The sequence below is a fragment of the Trachypithecus francoisi genome, unplaced genomic scaffold (assembly GCF_009764315.1).
Source record: "Trachypithecus francoisi isolate TF-2019V2 unplaced genomic scaffold, Tfra_2.0 Lachesis_group8, whole genome shotgun sequence".
In the NCBI taxonomy this organism is placed as follows: domain Eukaryota; kingdom Metazoa; phylum Chordata; class Mammalia; order Primates; family Cercopithecidae; genus Trachypithecus; species Trachypithecus francoisi.
This window is the reverse complement of record NW_022681473.1, coordinates 111,844,150-111,865,289: the sequence shown is the minus strand read 5'-3', so window position 1 is coordinate 111,865,289 and position 21,140 is coordinate 111,844,150. Positions and strand designations below refer to the sequence as shown.

Sequence of the window (21,140 nt, the reverse complement as noted above, 5' to 3'; positions counted from 1 at the left end):
TCTCATAACTCCATGAGGCACAGCTGTGTGAAGTACAGCCTTTACTTACCTAATTGTCCAGCCTCTGAACCTCCCTCACATTTCAATTACGCCAATAAGACTTCTCTGCCATGCCAGCCGAAATGAACTTCTAGAGTGTCTGCTGTTCACCACACTTATCTGTCCCTTAGCACTTAGTGACTTGCATGTACACATGTGTCAGAGGTGTGAAGGAGCCTCCTTCCATCTGTGAGGCTACCAGCCCCTACAAGTCCAAAGCATTGTCCTTTACATTTTATTAACTTCACAATGCGTGTTCAACAGGGCTGCAAAAATAATACTGGATCAACATTTGTAGAATGAAGAGATAGATGAGTAAATGAATGGACAGACCCTGAGCCTGCTCCCTGGGAAAGAAGGCCTGACAGACACACCTTGCTGTTACTATGGTAGTTAGTCCCCACTCTGAAATCAGTCCAGCCATAAGAGTGTATCCTGGCTTCCCCACAAACTAGTTGCATTCATTTAATGAAATCTCACTTTACCACTCTGTGCCTCAGTTTCCCTAACTCTAAAATGGAGACACCAGCTGCTTTATTGGGTTATAGTAAGAATCAAATGATAAAACATATTTATACACACTTTTAAAAGTCTAACTAACTGACCTAATGAATACAAGAGACAACAGAACATGAAAAAAAGCTGGTGTCTAGCATGGCATTACATGGAGTGGAAATTATACCAGAGAAGAAGAGTAACCAGGGACAGGTGAATCACTGGGGAAACTTGCCCTGCTGCAAGCCCAAAGCCTGGTTCCTATCTGCACGCCTTCACGCAGGCCACTTAAACACTGTGTCTGTTTCCCCACCCATAAAATGGGGATTCTTTTCATAACACTGTGAGCTCCATGTGAGTTAATACATGTAAAGAGTTTACTGTGGTGCTTGACACACAGTTTCAGCAAATGTTGGTTGCCATCATTCTTATCAGTATTTATCATCTTTTTTTTATATCACTAACCCATAGTAGGCATTCCAGAGTTGTTTCTAGAAATAATTCAAACACTATAATTTCCATATGCAGACAGTGCTATCAAGGTAGTCAATAGATTTGGTCATCTTGCTTCTACCAAGTTTAGTTGGAAGAGTAGGGAGTACCCTGAGTACCAGTACCAGAGTACCAGCATTAGTATCCTGAGTATCAGTACCTGAGTACCAGAGAGTAGGGAGTACCAGTTGGCCAAAGGGAGCCACATTTCATCCACAGCTACAAGGTTTGGCCCCCAGACCAAAATGACCTGTACTTAATGAGACAATGGGTCACAGGATCTAATGGTATCAATGCAGAGATAAATGACAAAATTGTCCCATCCTTGTAAAATTTTATTTGGCTGAAGAAGATAAAATTATCCCAATTACAGTTCCCAGATTAACACTGCTCTCCTTGTTGAAATGCATCAAGAGATGCTCAAGGCAGATTTTTAAAGGCAAACATCTCTGCACATCCCTGAGGACCAACCCAGGCTGAGCTGAGAGCCTTCTGTTAAAGTGATGTCTCATCCTGAATGACAGCCAAGCTACCCCTCAGCCCCAAGCTGGGTGTGCTGACAGCAGGGGCGCGGAAGGATGCGAGGGATTTCTGATGAAGAGCCCAGTGTCCCTGCAGCACCTGGCCTTTTCTGGGAGGCCGCATCCAAGCTACAGACCAAGCACGGCTCTACTGAGGAATAAAGAACAGCTTTAGCTGCTGGTCTGGACCTGGAACTCCCAGTGACACTAAACTCTGCTCATAGCCTCCCACCCAGAAAGAATGGGGTACCAGACCCCCAGAAAGCAAGGACTAAACATAAGAGAGAGGGACAGCAAAACTTGAGGAAAAGAAACTCCCAGCTGGGGGATAACTGGTGTTCCTCACCTCTTGGGGCCTCGCAGTTCTTGAGAGTTACACTTGCAGAAACCAAGCACCTCCTTTTGCCTTCTGCAAAGTGCCTTTTCAAGACCCACTAACGGACCCTCTTCCCTAAAGGAGGAAGGCTGGACTAGACATTCTGTCAGGGTTTAATCTAGGGTAGGGGTGCCTGGAAAGCCAAATGTGGCCCAGAGCCAGGTTAGGACCCCATGCCTTAAATCACTCAACACCCATACCTGACTCTGAAAATCAACCTTTCATTCAGTGATGTGAGCTGCCACCTCCCCACCCCATGTGTGGACAGCCAGCCGCAATGAAGGCAGGACTCATCCCTGCAGGGAGCTCTCCCAAGCTCATCCTCCTCCTCCCACCCTCCACCCTCTTCAGGGAGAGAGCTCCCTCCCCAGTCCAAGAAGCCTTTCTCCTCTGAAGGAGGCCTCAGGCAGCCTCACACGCCACCCTGCAGGGGTACCGGATCCCTGGCATGGCAAAGTTTTCCAAGCAAAATCTGCAGTTTCTCTACCAGATAAAAAGCCATTTCACCTGTTCATGCAATCTCCTTATTGGGTCAAAAAAGAGGGAGAGGTAAATGTTTTATTTTTTAAACGGAAGGTAAAAATATTCTGACTACTTCTGTAGCTAGAATACAGCTACTCCCACACCCCAAGCAAGAGATGTCTTTAATGTCCCAATATTAAGCCCAGGAAGAGGCACCTGCCAAGGCCCAAGGTGAGTGTTTGCGTTGGGGTAGGCAGTGGCCCACTTGCCTCTGGACACCAGGCATCCTAGAAGACGGAGCCTGGCCCCTCAGAGGGATGCCCCTAGGGACTGCCTGCCCTAAGGAGCTGACGTGAGAAAGGGCCCCCGCGCCCCTGCAAAATCACGTGCTGGTCAGGGCTAAGGAAGAGTACAACTGCACCCCCAGCCTGATGCAGACGCACAACGCCTCGCCAAAGGGAAGGGATGTTTCTTTATTATCAAGTTCCCTCTGTGCACACCACTCCTCACGTACTCGAAGTTGGAGAACCTTTTAGCTGCAGTTTGGTTCTCTCCACTGCCCCCCAACTTCCACAAAACCCCTGCCCTTGAATAAGGTAAGGAAAATACAGAAGCAGTATAGACGCTGGAGGAGCCAGGGAGAGTACCCCAACTTTTAAAGTGCCTAGTCCCCACATCTTAACCCCTCGATGCCTGGTGAGATGGCATCAATGAAGGAGACCTCTTGAGGGTGCTGGGGGGAGCACAGGGCTGAAGAAAGGCAGAAGAGGAAGGCTCCCTGTCCCTCCTCTACTTACCAGGAGAGCTTGAATCCTTTCATTAGTACAGTCACGATAATCCACTGACCGTGTCCTTAGCATCCCCGTTACAGCTCCGGAGGTCCCAGGACATATTGGAAAAGATGACGAAGTCCCAAAAGAACAGAATCCCATGTAATGTGACTTGAACACAGAAAGAGAAAGAGAGAAAGGGAGAAAGAGCCAGAAGAACTGCTGCCACTGCCCCTTCTTCCCCGTCTCCCAGCTGAAAGCTGGGCTTGGAGACGAAGGACAGATTCTGCAAATCCAGCCTGGGGCTGGAGCCGCCTGCCCGAGCTGTGGCTGTCGCTGCCAGTTTCTGATGAGGATGGGTAACGCTGGCAAGGCTGTGCGAAACAAACCCTGGAGTTGCCGTCAACAGCCAGGCTGGCCGGCTGCCCCCCACCCTCACCTCATACCGGCTCTGAGCTGCTTTGGGGAAGGAAGCCAAGGAGAGCCTGAGAGGAGAGCACAAACCTAGCAGAACCTGCACCTCTCTTCCCCCAGGCGGCAGCTCCCGCAGCTCCATATAATCTCCTAATCAATGCAGTACCCAGGCAAAGCACTGCCAGCCACTTCCGCCCATTTAAAGACACAGCACACGTTTAGTCCCAGGATGGGACAGAATATCAGGGAGAGGGTGTGTGAGGAATGTGGTGCCAGGAAGGAAGAGGAAGGGGCAGAAATATCTGAAGATGAGCACTTCTATCAGCATCCACCCAGGGGTTAAAACGCCCCACCCCTGCGCGGGAGGGGAACGTGGACCCTAGTTCCTCTGCACACCTCTGGAATCCAAGCAGACTCAGAGGCCCCGAGGTAAGTACCTGGGGGCATCTAGGCACACAAGACCACCTTAAATAGAATCCTCACCCTCTCCCCAGCAAGGCGGGGCAAGCAGGGCCACGTGCTCCCAGGCAGTGTGCTGCACACAGAATGCACAGTTCTCTCCTCCTGCTGGGGAAATTGCCTGACTTCTGGAGGCACGGTGAGGCAGCAACTTCTGGTGGCAGGGCAGCACATCGTCACCTGGGGCCAGGGATCCTTTTAAGGTGACCGACCACAAAGGCCTGGTTTAGGATTTAAGCCACATGATCACCAATCCTGGGCTCCAAGAAGATGCAGACCAGCCACAGCACCCCAGTAAGGCAGGACCGGGATTTTCAACTCTAGCTGAAACATAACAGTTCACTGAGAGGGGGAAGAGGCTCCTCCTAAATCAGATCCTCCAGGCTGGGGCCTGGGAGTTCCAGTACCAACAGCTTCCCTGGCTGTATGATTCCTTTCTCTCTTTCCCTGCATTACTATCTGGGTCAGTAATGCGGATGGGTGACAACGAACAAAGAGATTAATTATGAAATAGCCACCTTCAACTGAACCATGATAATAAAGCTTTACCCGGAAACTTGCTCCAAAACAATCAAACCATAACAAGCCTTTACCCTAAAATTTGCCCGTAAAGCAATCTGCAGACATCCTCTTGCTGTATGGACATCATCTATACTTGACCCTCTAAAGTGAGAAAAAGTGATCATTTCTCCTTTGGCCAAGCATGGTGGCTCATGCCTGTAATCCCAGCACTTTGGGAGCCCAAGGCGGCGGATCCCTTGAGGTCAGGAGTTTGAGACCAGCCTGGCCAACATGACGAAACCTCGTCTCTACTAAAAATACAAAATTTAGCTGGGCGTGGTGGCACATGCTTGTAATCTCAGTTACTCGGAAGGCTGAGGCAAGCCAATCGCTTGAACCAGAGAGATAGAGGTTGCAGTGAGCCCAGATCCCACCACTGCAATCCAGCCTGGGCAACAAATCTGCTTTGTTCTTTTCAGAGGATAAGCACCATGGAGACAAGGGCTGTGTGTCGTTCGGCTAGCTCTATATCCCCACTGAGGAGGAGGGCTTGGGTATTGTAGGGGTACTAGAAGCAAGCATTTAAGTGACCTTACTCAAACCGAACTAAAAACACCATGTTATCTCTCCAATGTCCATGTGGTCCAGAAGAAACACTCTTTAAGGTATACTAAGCTTCTGTGACCTGATTCCACTAGTAAAAAATGAAAAAAAGAAAAAAATAAGGTATACTGAGTTTTCAGAAAGGTGTTCCCGAAGCAGCCCTTGGCTGCAGAATTGATCTATCCATAGCCCCACGCCAGACAACCCTCAAATGCTGCCAGGACTTCTGAACACATCCAAAGTTATGTTTTTAAAGCTCCTGGAGCTTGTACCCAGGCCATACTTTCAGCACAGATACTGAAGGGATGCAACAGATTCCAGAAGTACAAAGAGTTGTCCTTTATGACCTAGATAATTCACTCAATGGAAATACCAGGTCATGTGATCCAGCCCCGAGGCAAATGTCACTGAGAGTACTCCAGGTACACGTGAATACTATATTCTCATCCTGGCCCATCAACTGCTCTGATCACAAGCAACACATAAGGATCAAAGATGTCCAAGTGCTATATTAAAAACACATTATTCTAACTGTAAAAATTGTTGGCTTTTGCTCTAGCTTTTTTTTTTTTTTTTAACTACAAAAACAAAAATCCAAAAAGTCAACTCCTTCTCAACTACTAAGAAGAGTATATTGAGGGTTAGTTATGTCAGGCATCAAGCTAAGCATTTTTCATATATTCTCTTACTAAATCCTCACATCCGTATAAGGCAGTACCTCACGATTTTTCAGGTAATGCCACTGAAGACTAACTGTAGTGTCTTTTTTATTTATTTATTTTTTTGAGACGGAGTCTCACTCTGTCGCCCAGGCTGGAGTGCAGTGGTGCAATCTCAGCTCATTGCAATCTCTGCCGGCCGGGTTCAAGCAATTCTCCTGCCTCAGTCTCCTGAGTAGCTGAGATTACAGGCACGCACCACAGTGCCCAGCTAATTTTTGTATTTTTAGTAGAGATGGGGTTTCACCATGTTGACCAGGCTGGTCTCGAACTCCTGACCTCAGGTGATCCGCCAACCTCGGCCTCCCAAAGCACTGGAATTGCAGGTATAAGCCACCCCGGCCAGCCTAACTGTAGTGCCTTAATTTGCCTAATGTCAAACAGCTAGCAAGCTGCAAGTCTGGAATTTGAATGCAGGCATCCCTAGCTCAAAAACCTATTGTCTTAATCAATATGTATGTTTATTAAAAATTTCCTTCTCTATCAGACAAGCTGGTTTATAAAACCTCACATGCTCCCAAGAGAAAAAGAATCCAGGCAATAAGTAAAAAAGAGACTAAACCAAGACTAACTCTCTTCTGTTACTGATGAGTTGGCTGGCTTGAGTGTCTGTGTGTGATGTGAGGAACCCAAAAGGGAAGGAAGAACAGGAGAGCTCACTGGGTTGAGTGCTCATCATCTGCCTCGAATTCCCCTTGGCTCTCTCTTGTTTCTGAAACAGCGCTTCTCACAGGGCCCTGGAGACAGGTTCCATTTTTCTGGCCCATAAAGAAAACTCGGCTGGCCATGGTGGCTCACACCTGTAATTCCAGCACTTTGGGAGGCTGAGATGGGTGGATCACCTGAGGTCAGGAATTCGAGACCAGCGTTGCCAACATGGTGAAAGCCCGTCTCTACTAAAAATACAAAAATTAGCCACACGTGGTGGTGCACGCCTGTAATCCCAGAGACTTGGGAGGCCGAGGCAGGAGAATCACTGGAACCTGGGAGGCGGAGGTTGCAGTGAGTCGAGATCACACCACTGCACTCCAGCCTGGGCAACAGAACAAGACCATCAAAAAAAAGAAGAAGAAAAGAGAAAGAAAATCTCAAAAGGTGATCCAAACATAGCTTTGAAGAGACATGGAAGTGCTTTCTGAGGTAAAGACTAAGACCAAGTGAGATGGGAAAAATGTTCCTCATCTAACTTCCCTCTTTATCTTCTCACGGAGAGCAGTCTCCATGGTTTGAAAAGTTCCTGGTTAGTAAATCGCAAGCAATAACATAACCTCTAAGAATGAATACACAGATTCTCCTGCTTCTGCCTGACTCCCTGCAATCTGGCTGCTCCCCGACATTTGCATTTCAGGAAGGATAAGAATTGCTTAGAGGAAACTAGATTGCAAAGACTTTCATGTCTGGCAATATGGCATATACACAGATAAAATGGAAAAAAAAAAAGAAATTAAAAGTGCTTGATGAGCTATCAAAAAAATAAGAAATATTTAAAGGTCAAAAATGTAGTGATGGCAGAAAATAGTGAAACTGGGCTTCAGTTTTCAGGGCCTCCCAGAGCACACTAGAGATAACTCCCAAAGCCCACAAGTGGTGAGAGAATCCAGAGGCGACTGCCTTATAAAGTGGGTCCCAGTGGACTACACTCTCACTGTAAGGATGAACTTGAAAGAAATGCACAAATGCTGCCCAGGAACTAAAAGGAAAATTGCCTGCCCTAAACCCTGATGTTGAACAAAGGAGGAAGAATAATCTCCTCTGATAAATCATAATCACAAACTGACTCTTACACCGATTGCACCCGGAGAGTTTCCTGAACAACTGACCCAGAAACAATTCCCATAAAGGAAGAAAATGACAGATTCAGCCACAGTAAAAACTTCGATCATCCAAAGAGATCATAGACAGAAAAGACAAGGCTGCTCTAAGAGAAAATATTTGCAACATATATTGCTTGAGAAAGGAACTGTTCACAGAATTTATTAAAAATTCCTACAAACCAATGAGAAAAAGAAAGATAATTCTGAAAACAGACAAATGATTTGAGTTAGCATTTTCAGAAGAGAAAGCAATAAACATATAAAAAGGAGCTCAATTCATTAGTACTCAGGAAAATATAAATTGGAACTCTGGTGAGATGTCATCACATACTCATCCCGTTGACAAAAATTAAAAATCAAATAATATCAAGTGTTGGAAAGGAGCTAGTAGGAGTGTATACTGCTTCAACTCCCTAAGAAAATTATGTGGTATTATGTAATAAAGTTGGATGATTGCATCCTCTAACACCTAACAGTTCTACTCCAATAATGGAAGCAACTCACATTCGGAAGCATGCACGAAAAACTTTAAATAGCACTCCATGTAACAACAAAAGCAAAACAAAAACCCTGAAAACAAATGTCTATCAACAGAAAGGATACATGCCTTGTGTTATTTTCTTAAGGTGGAACAGTACACAGCACTGAAAATGTATAAAGCAGTCACATGCAATGGAGCAGAACAGGTGAGAGGTACTCCTGCAATTGTCATTTCTTCTTTATACTTTATACATATTTTATATATTTTATAAATATTATTTGTTTGCTTTTTTTCTTTTTTCTTTTTTTTTTTAGACAGGGTCTCACTCTGTTGCCCAGGCTGGAGTGCAGTAGCATGATTATGGCTCATTGCAGCCTCCACCTCCTGGGCTCCACTGATTCTCCCACCTCAGCTTCCTGAATAGCTGGGATTGCAGACAAGCACCACCATGCCCAACTAACTTATTTTTATTTTTATTTTTATTTTTTGTAGAGATGGTGTTTCGCTGTGTTGCCCAGGTTGTTCTTGAACTCCTGGGCTCAAGCAATCCACCTGCCTTGGTCTCCCAAAGTGCTGGGATTACAGGCGTGAGCCATCGCGCTCCCCCTATATATTATTTTGTATTAGCTAATTATTCAATGCAAACAATTTTAAAATAAACAGAGCAATTAGAAAACAACTGAACACCAATCCTTTTTGGGTTTTTATAAACAGGCTTGATAAAGAGGGGGTGGGGCACAGGGGTCTAGACAATAATTTGTGTTACCTGAATTTTCACAAATATATGTTCACAAAAATTGGCCTTTCTGAGTTCAGTAATTTAATGAACATGAAGTTGGTTTGATTTGTATTACTCCAAGCCTCTTGTAACCACGGTTTCTTCTGAACTTTACTGGGTTTAGAATGGAGGCTGGAAACAGTTCAGCTTTTTCCTTTTGATTTCAACTGCTTTGACTTTCTTTTTTTTTTTTTTTTTGAGACGGAGTCTCGCTCTGTCGCCCAGGCTGGAGTGCAGTGGCCGGATCTCAGCTCACTGCAAGCTCCGCCTCCCGGGTTCACGCCATTCTCCTGCCTCAGCCTCCCGAGTAGCTGGGACTACAGGCGCCCGCTACCTCGCCCGGCTAGTTTTTTTGTATTTTTTAGTAGAGACGGGGTTTCACCATGTTAGCCAGGATGTCTGTTGGTCTTCTATGAGTCTTAAAGTCTCGCCTACCCTGGTACTGTTCCTTTCCTAATCCAACAAAAACACAATTGGTGTTTCTTGCCTCATCCATAAATGGGGACTAGAACAGTAAGAGGTCACCAGAGCATGCTGTTGTTGACCTTGCCTACAGACACCCAGGGCCACCCAGCCAAGGGAAACCTGGAAGCTGTGAACTCAAATGCCACAATAAACATCAGGTCCTATCTCAGGCTTCTGCCATTGAGTGGCAGAAGCCAAGGGAGAATTCAGCTCTCCTGCCTCCCACCTCTTCATGTGGAGCTCTTTCCACCACTAGAATCCCATGACCTTGGGTAAGCTTCCAAGCCTCTGGCTCCCTATCTGGAGCAGAAAATAAATGACAGGATCCCTGAGGTCAAAAAATGACAGGATCTCCTTCCAGGTCAAATTCTTGCATTCTGTGCTGCTCTCCCTAGGCCCCCCCTCCTTTGCTCCAGGAGCAGGAGCGGAGCAGTGCTGCAGTACCAGGGCATAGCTGCATGCCTCTAGTTGCTGGGAAATCTGGGGCAGAGCAGTGCTGCAGTCACACGTTGGGGAATCAAAGCTCCAAGCTCAGGCAGGGGAGTCATCAGGCCTTGAGAGTGTTATATATTTAAGGAGCATTTTGGAGGTCAGGAAGCAAGTGAGAGAGGAGCAGCGGGGAGGAGCAGCCTCCTAAACACTCCATTTCCACAACAAGGCTCTTTCTAGTCCTCCAGCCAAAATCCGCTTCCAAACTGCACTCAATAGAGAGCCTGTGTGAGCTGACCAGCAGATGGCCAGGGCTGCACCCCGATCAGGTGCTCCCCACCACTTCCCTGTCCTCTCCCTCCCTTGGCACTCTCCTCTCCCCACCCTCTGCCACTATTAGTCACTGGCTCTGGGGTGACAGTGTGGGCTGCAGGCATTGGCCTTGCCTTCTAGCTTGTTCATCTGTGTCAGCTCCCAGCTTGGAGCCTCCAAAGCCAGCCCCTCCCTTCCTATCCTTGGTACCCTTATGCACACCCCTGCCCTCCAGGCCCACTGTCTGGGTGAAACAGCACCGTGCAGGGCAGGCACCCGGCCAGAGGGCTGGCAAAGGGTGGCAGGCTTGGGGGTAGAGCAAAGTGGGGCTGTTTGCTTCAAGAATGCTTCCTTCTGGCCAGGCGTGGTGGCTCATGCGTGTAATCCCAGCACTTTGGGAGGCCAAGGCAGGCGGATCACGAGGTCAGGAGATGGAGACCATCCTGGCTAACATGGTGAAACCCTGTCTCTACTAAAAAAAATACAACAAAAATTAGCCAGGCGTGGTGGTGTGTGCCTGTAGTTCCAGCTACTTGGGAGGCTGAGGCAGGAGAATGGTGTGAATCCGGGAGGCGGAGCTTGTAGTAAACCCAGATTGCGCCACTGCACTCCAACCTGGGTAACAGAGTAAGACTCCGTCTCAAAAAAAAAAAAAAAAAAAAAAAAGAATGCTTCCTTCTGCCTCTATGACCTCCTGGATTTACTGAAGGTACTGGAGTTAAAAAATAAAATGAACAGAATCACCTCCCGCCAGGCTTCTTTGCCCCTCCTTCACAATCTCCTAATCTAGAATATTCCTTCAGGCAATAAACAGGATAGGCAATATCAAAGCCAAACTCCACTCAGCTTTGTTTGTGCCCCTAGGAAGAGGAGGAAGCAAGACTGTGGCAGTCAGGGCTTCCGTGTTTGGCTGTGATCCTCTGATTACTCCAGAATCTAAAGGGGTCTCACAAACCTTATGCACAGTGATTCTCACAGCAGCCCAGTGAAGTGCTAAACCACACTTAACACGAGACACGCAGGCTCAATGAGGTCTAGTTATCTTCCTACTAGTATTGCCATTGCTAGCCGCTCTATAAGGTTGTAATTGGTAAAAAGAGGAAAAAGGAAAAGGTATGAACACCATACGTGAGAATCACAAGCCCCCTCATGCAACTCAGGGTAAGGAAACCCCTTAGCCAGGGCATACATTGGGATCACCTCCCTCACTGAACTCAGTGCAACACCCAACTAAGCTTTCTCTCTTCCCCCGTTTAAGCAGCCATCGATATCCCTTCTCCAGGGATATCTTGTCTCCTCCAGATGTGGAGACAAGAGCTCTGTCCAGTAATGGAAATCCCCAAAGAGGATTTCCCCCTCTATCCCACTTTCCCCTTCACCTCCAAAATCATCCTCCCGCTTCCTGAATGCATGACTGCCTGACTAGTGTTGGTTTCTCTGCACGCTTGCTCATCCCCATGTCCTGGATCACAAGACCCCTTCTGCTGGTGCACAGAAGGGTGGCCCCAAGGAGGTAAGAGCCCTGCTGTCAGAAAGATGCACACACCTCAGAGAAACCCCACAACCAGGAGAGGGGCTGCCGCCTGAAGTCACTCATCATCCTAATTACACACGTAACAAAGGAAAACACCTCTCCTGCCAGAGGGAAGAAAGGAGGCAGATTTCTAATTACCCTCGTGGCTCCTCCTGGTTTATCCTCAGGAGAAATTCAGGGTGACTGCTGGTGTTAGGGACCCAGGAGGGTGCTTATAAACTCAGGTTCTCTCTGGGAGGGGGCACCCATACACCCACAGCCAGCTGCTTCCTGTTGTCTTCCCACCAAATGGGGATTTCTGCTTCTTCCACTAAATTACATATCAGCATTACCATTTTTTAAAATACAGATGAATTGAGCGTTAACTCATTTTAAAAGTGAAAGTCGCCTGGCCAAGGACACAATAAGAATCTATTTATTGCTGCAGAGAAATTGCTCGATGATAGGACAAGTGCAGAAAAACCGCATTCTTCACTGAGCTGGGACTGACACCACCCCCAGTGGTGTGTACCGTGGTTTAGCACCGGGATTCTAGAATTAGCCTTGAGTTCAAATCTATACTTAACAGCTATGTGACCTTGAGCAACTTACTCCATTTCTCTAAGCCTCAGCTCCTTCATCCATTAAAAAGGTGAGGATGACAAGCACCCATCATGTTGCTATGAGGAGCGGATGACACTAAGAACAAGTAAGTGCTCAATACATTTTTACCACTGCTATGATTATTCCCAGCCCGTGTCTGCAGAACCTTCACTATATACTACAGGAACCACAGGCTCCATTTCCTGCTCCTAATCTACTTTTTCTCCTTTATGTCAACAAATTTTCCAATTTGTCCTATTTTGTTGGGAATATGTTTGCATTGTTTTGTGTTCTTTCCATTAGGTCAATCAGATGTTTATTTTTTCAACAAGAACTGTACTTATGGCTGGGGGCAGTGACTCATGCCTGTAATCCCAGCACTTTGGGAGGCTGAGACAGGTGAATCATTTGAGGTCAGGAGTTTGAAACCAGCTTGGCCAACATGGTGAAACACGGTCTCTACTAAAAACACAAAAATTAGCCAGACGTGGTGGTGGGCACCTGTAATCCCAGCTACTCAAGAGGCTGTTGCTGGAGAATTGCTTGAGCCCAGAAGGTGGAGGTTCCAGTAAGCTAAGACCGTGCCATTGCTCTCCAGCCTGGGTAACAGAGCGAGACTCTGTCTCAAAAACAGAACCATACTTATGGAGTGTCTAATATGTTCATGACCCAAGCAAATCACAATGATATTTCAAAGTTAGATCCAGAGTTCTCCTTGATCTCTACAAGTCAATAATCCAACAAGGAAGACAAAAGATGGGCATTAAACTATATTAAATAACACTAACTTAAAATAAGGCAGTAAGTCTCTAAGAGACACATATCTAATCAGAAGGACATATTATCTCTGTTTTCCAAAACGAACATAGGTTTGTAATCATTATACCAACTTTTTTAAATCAACAGACAAGTAACGGTGAATAGTCTCAGCTGACTTACATTGTCTGTTCGTGATATTTCTTGACTAGTCTGGTATTAACACAAAAGAGCCAAAAAAAGGATCCAATATTTGTCATCATCCTTTATGGAGACAAGAGCTTCCTATTTGCATGAGAGGTGTCCAGAAATAGTGCCTTCGGAACATATTGCTACTATCACTGCCAATAAATACAGGTTTACTTGGATGGAGCATCTAATGAGTTCAATTTTAAACAGTTTCATTTCGTCATCGGGACATTTTCTCAACAGTGCTCTAAGGTTAGGGCAGGGGAAGCTTTAAGTTGTTTCAGGCACAGATACCCACTACCTTCTCTCAACATCACAACAGACATGAGACTGGCATATCATGAGTAGACCAAAGGGTTCAGCTTCTATCCATTTTGTGACCAGCACTATTCAGTAAACGCTCTTCCATGCACTGAGCCACTAACTACCTTTGATGATCCAGTGGCATTTGTGTGCTGGTGTGTACCATGATGGGGTTTTTACATGGAGTGGTAATGAATTGAGAAAAATTAGGACAATGTGGTAAACACCAAAAGGTTAAATATGTTGGCTGGGTGCAGGGGCTCACACCTGTAATCCTGGCACTTCGGGAGGCCAAGGTGGGCAGATCACTTGAGCTCAGGAGTTTGAGACTAGACTGGGCAACATGGTGAAACCCTCACCTCTACTAAAAATACAAAAATTAGCTGGGCGTGGTGTTGCATACCTGTGGTCCCAGCTACATGGGAGGCTGAGGTAGGAGAATTGCTGGAGCCCAGGAGGCGGAGGTTGCAATGAGCTGAGATCGTGCCACTGCACTCCAGCCTGGGAGACAGAGCAAGACTGTCTGAAGAGAAAGAAAGGAGGAAGGAAGGAAAGAGAGAGAGAGAGGAGAGAGAGAGAGAGAGAGAGAGAGGGAAGGAGGGAGGGAGGGAGGAGGGAAGGGGAGAAGGAAAGAGAAAGAAAAAGAAAGAGAAAGAAAAAGAAAGAGAAAGAAATAAAGAGAGAAAGAAAAAAGTTTGAATATATTGACAGCGTGACCTTCTAAATTTTGGGTTTCAATATTCTTTAAATATACATATACATAGTGGTGGTAGTTCTATATTTTAGCTTAGTTGCTAGCTTTCATAGGTAAAATAAATAACTGGTAATTCTTTGCTGGTCTGCCAATGTTTTTCAGTCTCTCCACAAAATCCAGAAGTTCAGACTCCCCTGTGAAGAAGGCTCTCCGTTCTAAGACCTCACCCTATAAGGAGAGCCTCTGCCTCTCAACTGTTGTGATGGGGCATCTGATTTTTTTTGGATTTTGGAATATTTGCAGGATACATAGTCAAATCTGAAGTCTGAAATGCTCTGATGAGTATTTTCTTTGAACGGCATGTTGGCACTCAGTACGTCTCAGGTTTGGGAGCATTTCTCATTTCAGATTTTCAGATCTGAGATGCTCAACCAGTACCACTCCCTAACCTCAGACACAAGTTTCTCACTGTTCCTGAACAACTTCACCTAGATATCTCACAGGCAGTTCAGAGCCATCATGAATAAAGGAAACTCCTCACTGTCTCACAGTCTCCTCCCAACTCTGACCTCCTGTATCGATCTCAAATCACATCACCAGCTCCAAGTCACCCAGTCAGAAACCAACAATTCACCCTAGACTCCTCCTCTTCCATCTCGCATTTAATTAGGAACTACATCATGTCAATTCTAGCACCTGAAATATGACTAGAGTGTGCTTCTTGCTGTCAGCATTCATCCGCCTTTCAATTCTTACCTTTAGGTTTGTAGTTGCAGTTACCCTCTCCTATTTGTTCATTCACCAGATATTTATTGAGCATCTATCATTTGCCAAGTAAAATGCTAAGTGCTAGGGTTTCTGTGAATTAAGAAACAAAACACACAATCCCAGTCGTCAAGGAGCTCACAGTCTAGTGGGGAGAGATAGATGTATAAAAAAAACTTCTCAGAGATGGAGCAAAACGAGGCAATTATCTTACTTGTCTACCTCGGAGCCAGAGTAGAGTACCTTCTCAAAAGCAAACCTGATGGTACCTTGAAGTCCTTCAGCTGTTCGCAGTGTCTATGCAATCTCGGCACTGCACGAGCTTTCACAGCGTTTCAGCTCCCTGTTTCTGTTTCTGGTTTTGACATCTGCCTCTTGTCTTCCACATGCATCCGAAGCACCAGTCCTGCCAAGCTACTTGTCATGCCCTGGACCCTGCCATGTCCATCCCGGGTCTACTGTTCTCTAACAGATCTCTGCACCCATGACCACCATTCAGTGACTATCTGCAGTGTGCCAGGCATTAATCCTAAGGCATTGCATTTAATCCTCATGACAATCCCAGTGTATTGATAGTGACCTCTGGACAAATGAGGAAACTGAGACCAGGGAAGGCCAAGATAACTCACTTGAGTTCACAGAGCCAGAAAGCAACAGGGTCAGCATTTGAACCTAGACGTGTCCAACTCCAAATCACAGCCACATCTTTCCTCTCTTGTCCACCTGATAAATTCCCACCCACGCTTCAGGTCTCAGATAAAATGTCACTTTCTTTACAAAGCCCTTCATGAACTGTCCAGTCAAGTAATTATTCTGGCTTCTCTGATTTTGAACCTATTACCTTGTGTTGCCATACTTTGTTTACTCGTCTGTCTCCCGCAAAGACCCATGACCATCTCTTCACAGTGACTGTGAGCTACCCGTCTCTAAACTCTAGACACTGAACTCTCTCCACTGGCGTACAGTCAGCATTTAATAAACATCTGGTGAACGAATGGGTTCATTAATGCTCCCTAACCTCTTTTCTCAAAGTTAAGACAGAAACTCTTGCCAAGCACAGTGGCTCAAGCCTGCAATCCCAGCACTTTGGGAGGCCAAGGTGGGAGAATTGCTTGAGCCCAGGAGTTCGAGACCAGCCTGGGCAACATAGTGAGACTCCATTTCTACAAAAAATAAAAAATTAGCCAGGTGTGGTGGCATGCACCTGTAGTCCCAGCTACTCAGGAGGCGGAGGCAGGAGGATCACTTGAGCCAAAGAAGTTGACGTTGCAATGAGCTATGATCGCACCACTGCACTCCAGCCTGGGCAACGGAGACCCTGTCAAGAAGGAAAGAAAGGAAAGAAAGGAAGAAAGGAAGAAAGGAGAGAGAGAGAGGAAAGAAGGAGGGAGGGAGGGAAGGAAGGAAAGGAGGGAGTAAGGGAGGGAGGGAGGGAGGGAGGGAAAGAAAGAAAGAGAGAGAGAGAGAAAGAAAGAAAGATAAAAAGAAAGAAAAGAAAAGAAAGAAAAAGAAAGAAAGAAAGAAAAACTCTCAGTAACAATTCATCATCTACATCATCTACATATCTTAACACAGTCAAGTCAGGTTATCAGATGGCACTAGTCTGCAGTGCAACCTTAAAAAGAAAAAAAAAACAACGAGTAGTACTATGACAATACAGTGGAGTAATAGAACCTCAAAATCCAGCCTCCAGAAAGTGAAGTCACACCTCTAAAAGCTCTACTCCAGGAACTGAACAGTCTAATAAGGAATGTTGTCATCAAGACTGACCACACCTCCACCAAAAGCTATTTCATTCCAGGGTAATTTAAGCCAGTACATTGCGGTTAGGAGAGATTCTGGGAATAGTATCTCAGAAATAAAAGGGGAAGTCTGAGATGAGGGAGATGCATTTTTCATGTATTTAGACATTTAAAAAGTGATATTCAAATTGTATGTAAATTACTTACAAACTGCTTTTATGCATGATCAGAGATTCCAGGACATTGGCCGTAATATGTAAGTTCCTCTTGTACCTGGGCTTCGTACCTAGGCTACAGAAATAGGCTCTTTATGGGAGCATCTTGATCAGTTAAAAGTTCTTAAACTTTTTTGAGTAATAAGCCTTCTGGGGCGCTGATGAAAGTCAAGAATACTCTCCCCAGAAAAATGTACCGAGATACAAAATTCTGCCTACCAACAAGGAGGGCTCGTGGACCCTCTCCTAAAATCCAGCCAGAGCCCTGAGGGGTTCACAGGCACAGATTGAAAATGCCTGAGGTAAACTTCCAAAGGGTCTGGATTAGAGAAGTTTAAAAAAAAAGATTCACAATGCTGCTGTGAAATGACATCAGTTTCTGTTAGCCAATCAGATTCTCTGTTGGTCAAGGTTCTGCAAGTAAAAGCCTCAGCCTCCTCAGTAGCTGGGACTACAGGTGCATGCCACCACACCGGGCTAATGTTTTATTTTTTGCAAAAATAAAACAGAATGATCCAACTCTAACATCTGATGCTATACTTGCTTAGATCATGTGCAATCTGGACTAAGGGAAAGCAAGGGCCTAAGTAAAATCAGGCTGTTTCTGCCTCCATATGCAAATACAAACGAAACAGACCTTTCCAAACTAACCACAGAATAAATCCCCATCATCCCCAGACCACACCCTTTTCCAGAGCACTCGCCACCACTATCTCCTGAGAGCCAGCTGGTTGATAACAAACCACCTACAACTTCAAGAGCTAGTTCACTAGAGGGTTTGCAAGGCCCTGGTGAAGACAGACAGCAGCATTCCCACCATCTAGCAAACTGCTTGCAGCACATTGTTTTGGATCCAAACACAGTTGCAGATGCCTGCTTCCACGGCCGCCACCGCCCACTGTCAAGGTAGTACAAGCACTTTCAACACTCCATATTCAAAGGGGCTATTCAGATGTTTGTGGAAGAAAGAAAAAGAGAGAGGAAGGGGAGACAGAGGAGGGAATGGGTCCAGGGAGACCTGTTCTCGTTTAGTTTGCTCTCTCTGACTCCTTTCTAAGAAAACTGAGAATCTGACAGACCTAAACTGATTAAAACAACAGATGTGTGTCATTTTCACCTTTGTGCAGACCAGGAGATAGAAGTCCAGAGAAGTTAAGTGACTTGGATCTGATCACACAGCCTGCAGGGCTGGGAGGAGCAGAAAACCAAGTTCTATGATTCCCAGAGACACGTCCTAACCACTGTAACACATTCCTGCCAGTTCATGCTGGCAACAGACTTGCCGCTTGGGCGTCCTCTCTCATTCTCTCCTCCATATACAACACAGGGTACTCAACCTGCTCCAGAAGTCTGAACCTTGTCCAGTCTTCCATCTCTGAGAGAAAGGAGACCCTGCCATCTGGCCAAAAAGCAAGGCTCCCAAATGAAAGGCTGAGATATTCAGGAAGGATTACACATCTCTCCCTGCACACTGGAGCTGGGGTTGGGGCTGCACAGACTGAGCCTCCTTAGATGCCCCCATCCACTCCCAATCGCTCTAACTCCTTGTTTGGAAAAATACACAGAAAAGCAAATTTCAAATTGCAAGCAGGAGCCAGGAGAGATTTGAAGGCTATCTCAGGAACGCCCTCTAGCGTGCCCACAGAGTTCGAGCAGCACAGCACCCAGGCCCCATTCCCTGGAGGTGCCCAGGCCCACACTGCCATTGGGGCATCCGGCGAGCAGTGGGCGGGGACAGCAGCAGCATCTGCCACTCACATACAAACTCCTCTCCAATCCCAAGGCCAACGTCTGCTGCAGGATGAGAGGCAGTCTCTGCTTTTAAGACGGTCCAGCCCGCACCAACCCCACCCATTCCTTATACAACAGGGAGAAGGAAAAGAGAAGCAGACAGAAGGTAAAAAGAAAGTGTGGAGGTTGCACAAATGGAATGCAGCGCAGAGAAGAAGTAGAGGAAGAAGACAGAGAGAGAGAAAGTAAAAGAGAGGCATAACTGAAAAAAAGACAGGATAAAGAGAAACAAAAAATAGGGCAAGACTAAAGAAAAAGAGGGACATATAAGTGAGCGCAGATGAAAGCTACAGATACCTCCACCCTCCACCCTGCACCCCTCATCCACCCACTCTGACTTCCAAGCACACCACGGTGGGGCGTGTGCTTTGTAGGACCTGGCACCTTCTCGCCTCTCCTGAGGTCTTGGTGCTCACAACATTTCCCTCCACTCTGACACAGCCCCTGGATGCTCACGAGTGGCGGGCTGAGGGAGAGGAGGAGAGAGAAAAGTGAACCAAAGGCAGAACTCGCCAAGCGAAGCCACTTACGCACAGTGCGGCCGGCAGCATTTCCATCCTACCTTTGCTGTCGCCATGTCAGCCGGCTCCATGATCTCTGCTTGGCCTAAGGAGCAGCGGCACCATCCAGAGAGAAAAGGCAGAGTCACAAACGTCCACCCAGGGAGAACAAACCACCCCTCTGGAAGGCTGGGGAAAATAAGACACCTATTTCTACTCTCTGGCCCCCCTGGGACTTCCTCAGTTTCCGGGTAAGAGGTCAGAGTCTGGAGGTCCACACCAAGTAGGGGGGCCCTGTCTCCTGTCTGTGTTCCACAGACACCCAGGAGGCTGAGTCAGGGGGCACCTCCCCTGGCCTGGTACTTCTTCCCAGGAGCGAAGTGTGGGTCTTCCCAGGCTCCCCCTGTTGAAAGGGAGAGGGCACAAAGATGGAGGCCTGCCCTCCCATCACCCCGCCAACTGGTACCCACAGGTCAGGATGAGGGGGGCATGTGGGAAGAGGCCAGCTGGCAGGTAATGAGCAAGAGCTGGGGGGAGCAGGAAGGGAGAAGGTCAGCGGCTGGTGGGGGGCAGGCGGGTGTGAGAACCTCAAGAAGGTGCAGGCACTCGGCTGGAAGCAGAAAGGTGCTGTGCAAGGAAGTGCCGGAGCCACAAAGCCGGAGCCTGGCACGGCAAGGTGGAGAATGCAAAAGGAGAGAAATTCGCCCGGTGAAGCCACTCACCTTGCAATAACATTCAGACTGACTGAGGCCTACACAGGAGCCAGGAGCGGGCGGTTCACACACCCCCACTCCACTCCCAGAGACTCACAGCCTCTGTCTAAAGGTACATGAGAGCAGCCGGCAGCCTGGCTGGATCTGCAGAGGCCCCTGGCTCTCTCCGAGCAGTCTGATTGGAGGAGCAGGATGACTTCATCCAGCCCCATTCATCACTCTAGGTTTCCTGCCCAGCAGGGACAGGCCGCTCGCTTGCAGTGACTACAGCTTCCTCTCTGGCCCACTTTACTCGGTCAACCTGGGATAAGCTTCATCCATGAGGGGAGCCCTGGAGAAGGGGATCAGAGTATCTCAGCCTCTATTGGGAAGAGAGGAGCAGGCTGCTCACATTCCCAAGACACTGCAAGGATTCTTCTTAAAACACAGGACATATATTCACTGTGTGTGTTTGCAGTGCCAGAGCTGGCATCCATACGACAGAGCAAGGCTCCTAGAAACTGGTGAGGAAACGGGGTGTATGCTCTGGTGAGCCACTGATCTTCCTGACAAAAACATGAAAATAAACCCATCCAAATATTTAAAGATATTTCTCCCAATCAGAAAGAATAATCTATGGAAAAACACCCATGTCCTTCCTGAGGCATCTCCAAGTACCTCCCTCCTATCATTTTCCCCCATCAGCTCCCCTGTAGCAGCCCCTGAAACATGCTAACCTTTCTCCTGTTAAGGACATTGGTTCCTTCATGCTTGTTATCTCACATCTACAAAAGGTTACAAGTGAATGGGACCTTACAGCTTCAGTTCCCATTTTGCAGATGAGGAAACTAAGGCCCAGATAAAAGGCTAAAGGGTCAAAACAAGGATGTCAGTCTCCCAGTGCTCATTTCCATGTAGACTTTACCCTCAGAAATGGTGAGATCCTCAGAGAAAAATGACCCCTCCTTATTTACTCCCCCACACCTACTCCTTATTTACTCCCCCACACCTACTCCTTATTTACTCCCCCACACCTACTCCTTATTTACTCCCCCACACCTACTCCCAATCCAGCCCCCAGACCACAGAAAAAAAACAACAACAACAAAGCAAGTGTTAGATAGAGTAAAATATAATTTAAAAAAGAAGGCACAGCTAGGCACAGTGGCTCACACCTGTAATCCCAGCACTTTGGGAGGCTGAGGTAGGCAGATCACCTGAGGTCTGGAGTTCGAGACCAGCCTGGC

General features: G+C 46.8%; 1 protein-coding gene across 11 annotated transcripts in view; it reads right to left on the bottom strand.

The window, feature by feature from the left end:
* The window catches only part of GRAMD1B (GRAM domain containing 1B), a 284,882-nt gene that overhangs the window by 104,633 nt on the left and 159,109 nt on the right, over positions 1–21,140 (bottom strand). The window contains exon 1 of one of the 11 annotated variants that reach the window (XM_033203822.1): positions 3,183–3,723. The exons of 9 other annotated variants lie outside the window; for them this stretch is intronic. In XM_033203822.1, the coding sequence (XP_033059713.1) occupies positions 3,183–3,205 (23 nt within the window). In that variant the 5' untranslated portion in view covers positions 3,206–3,723. Of the gene's footprint in view, positions 1–3,182; positions 3,724–21,140 lie in introns of those variants that run through there. One more of the 11 variants, XM_033203819.1, reaches the window with a different exon arrangement.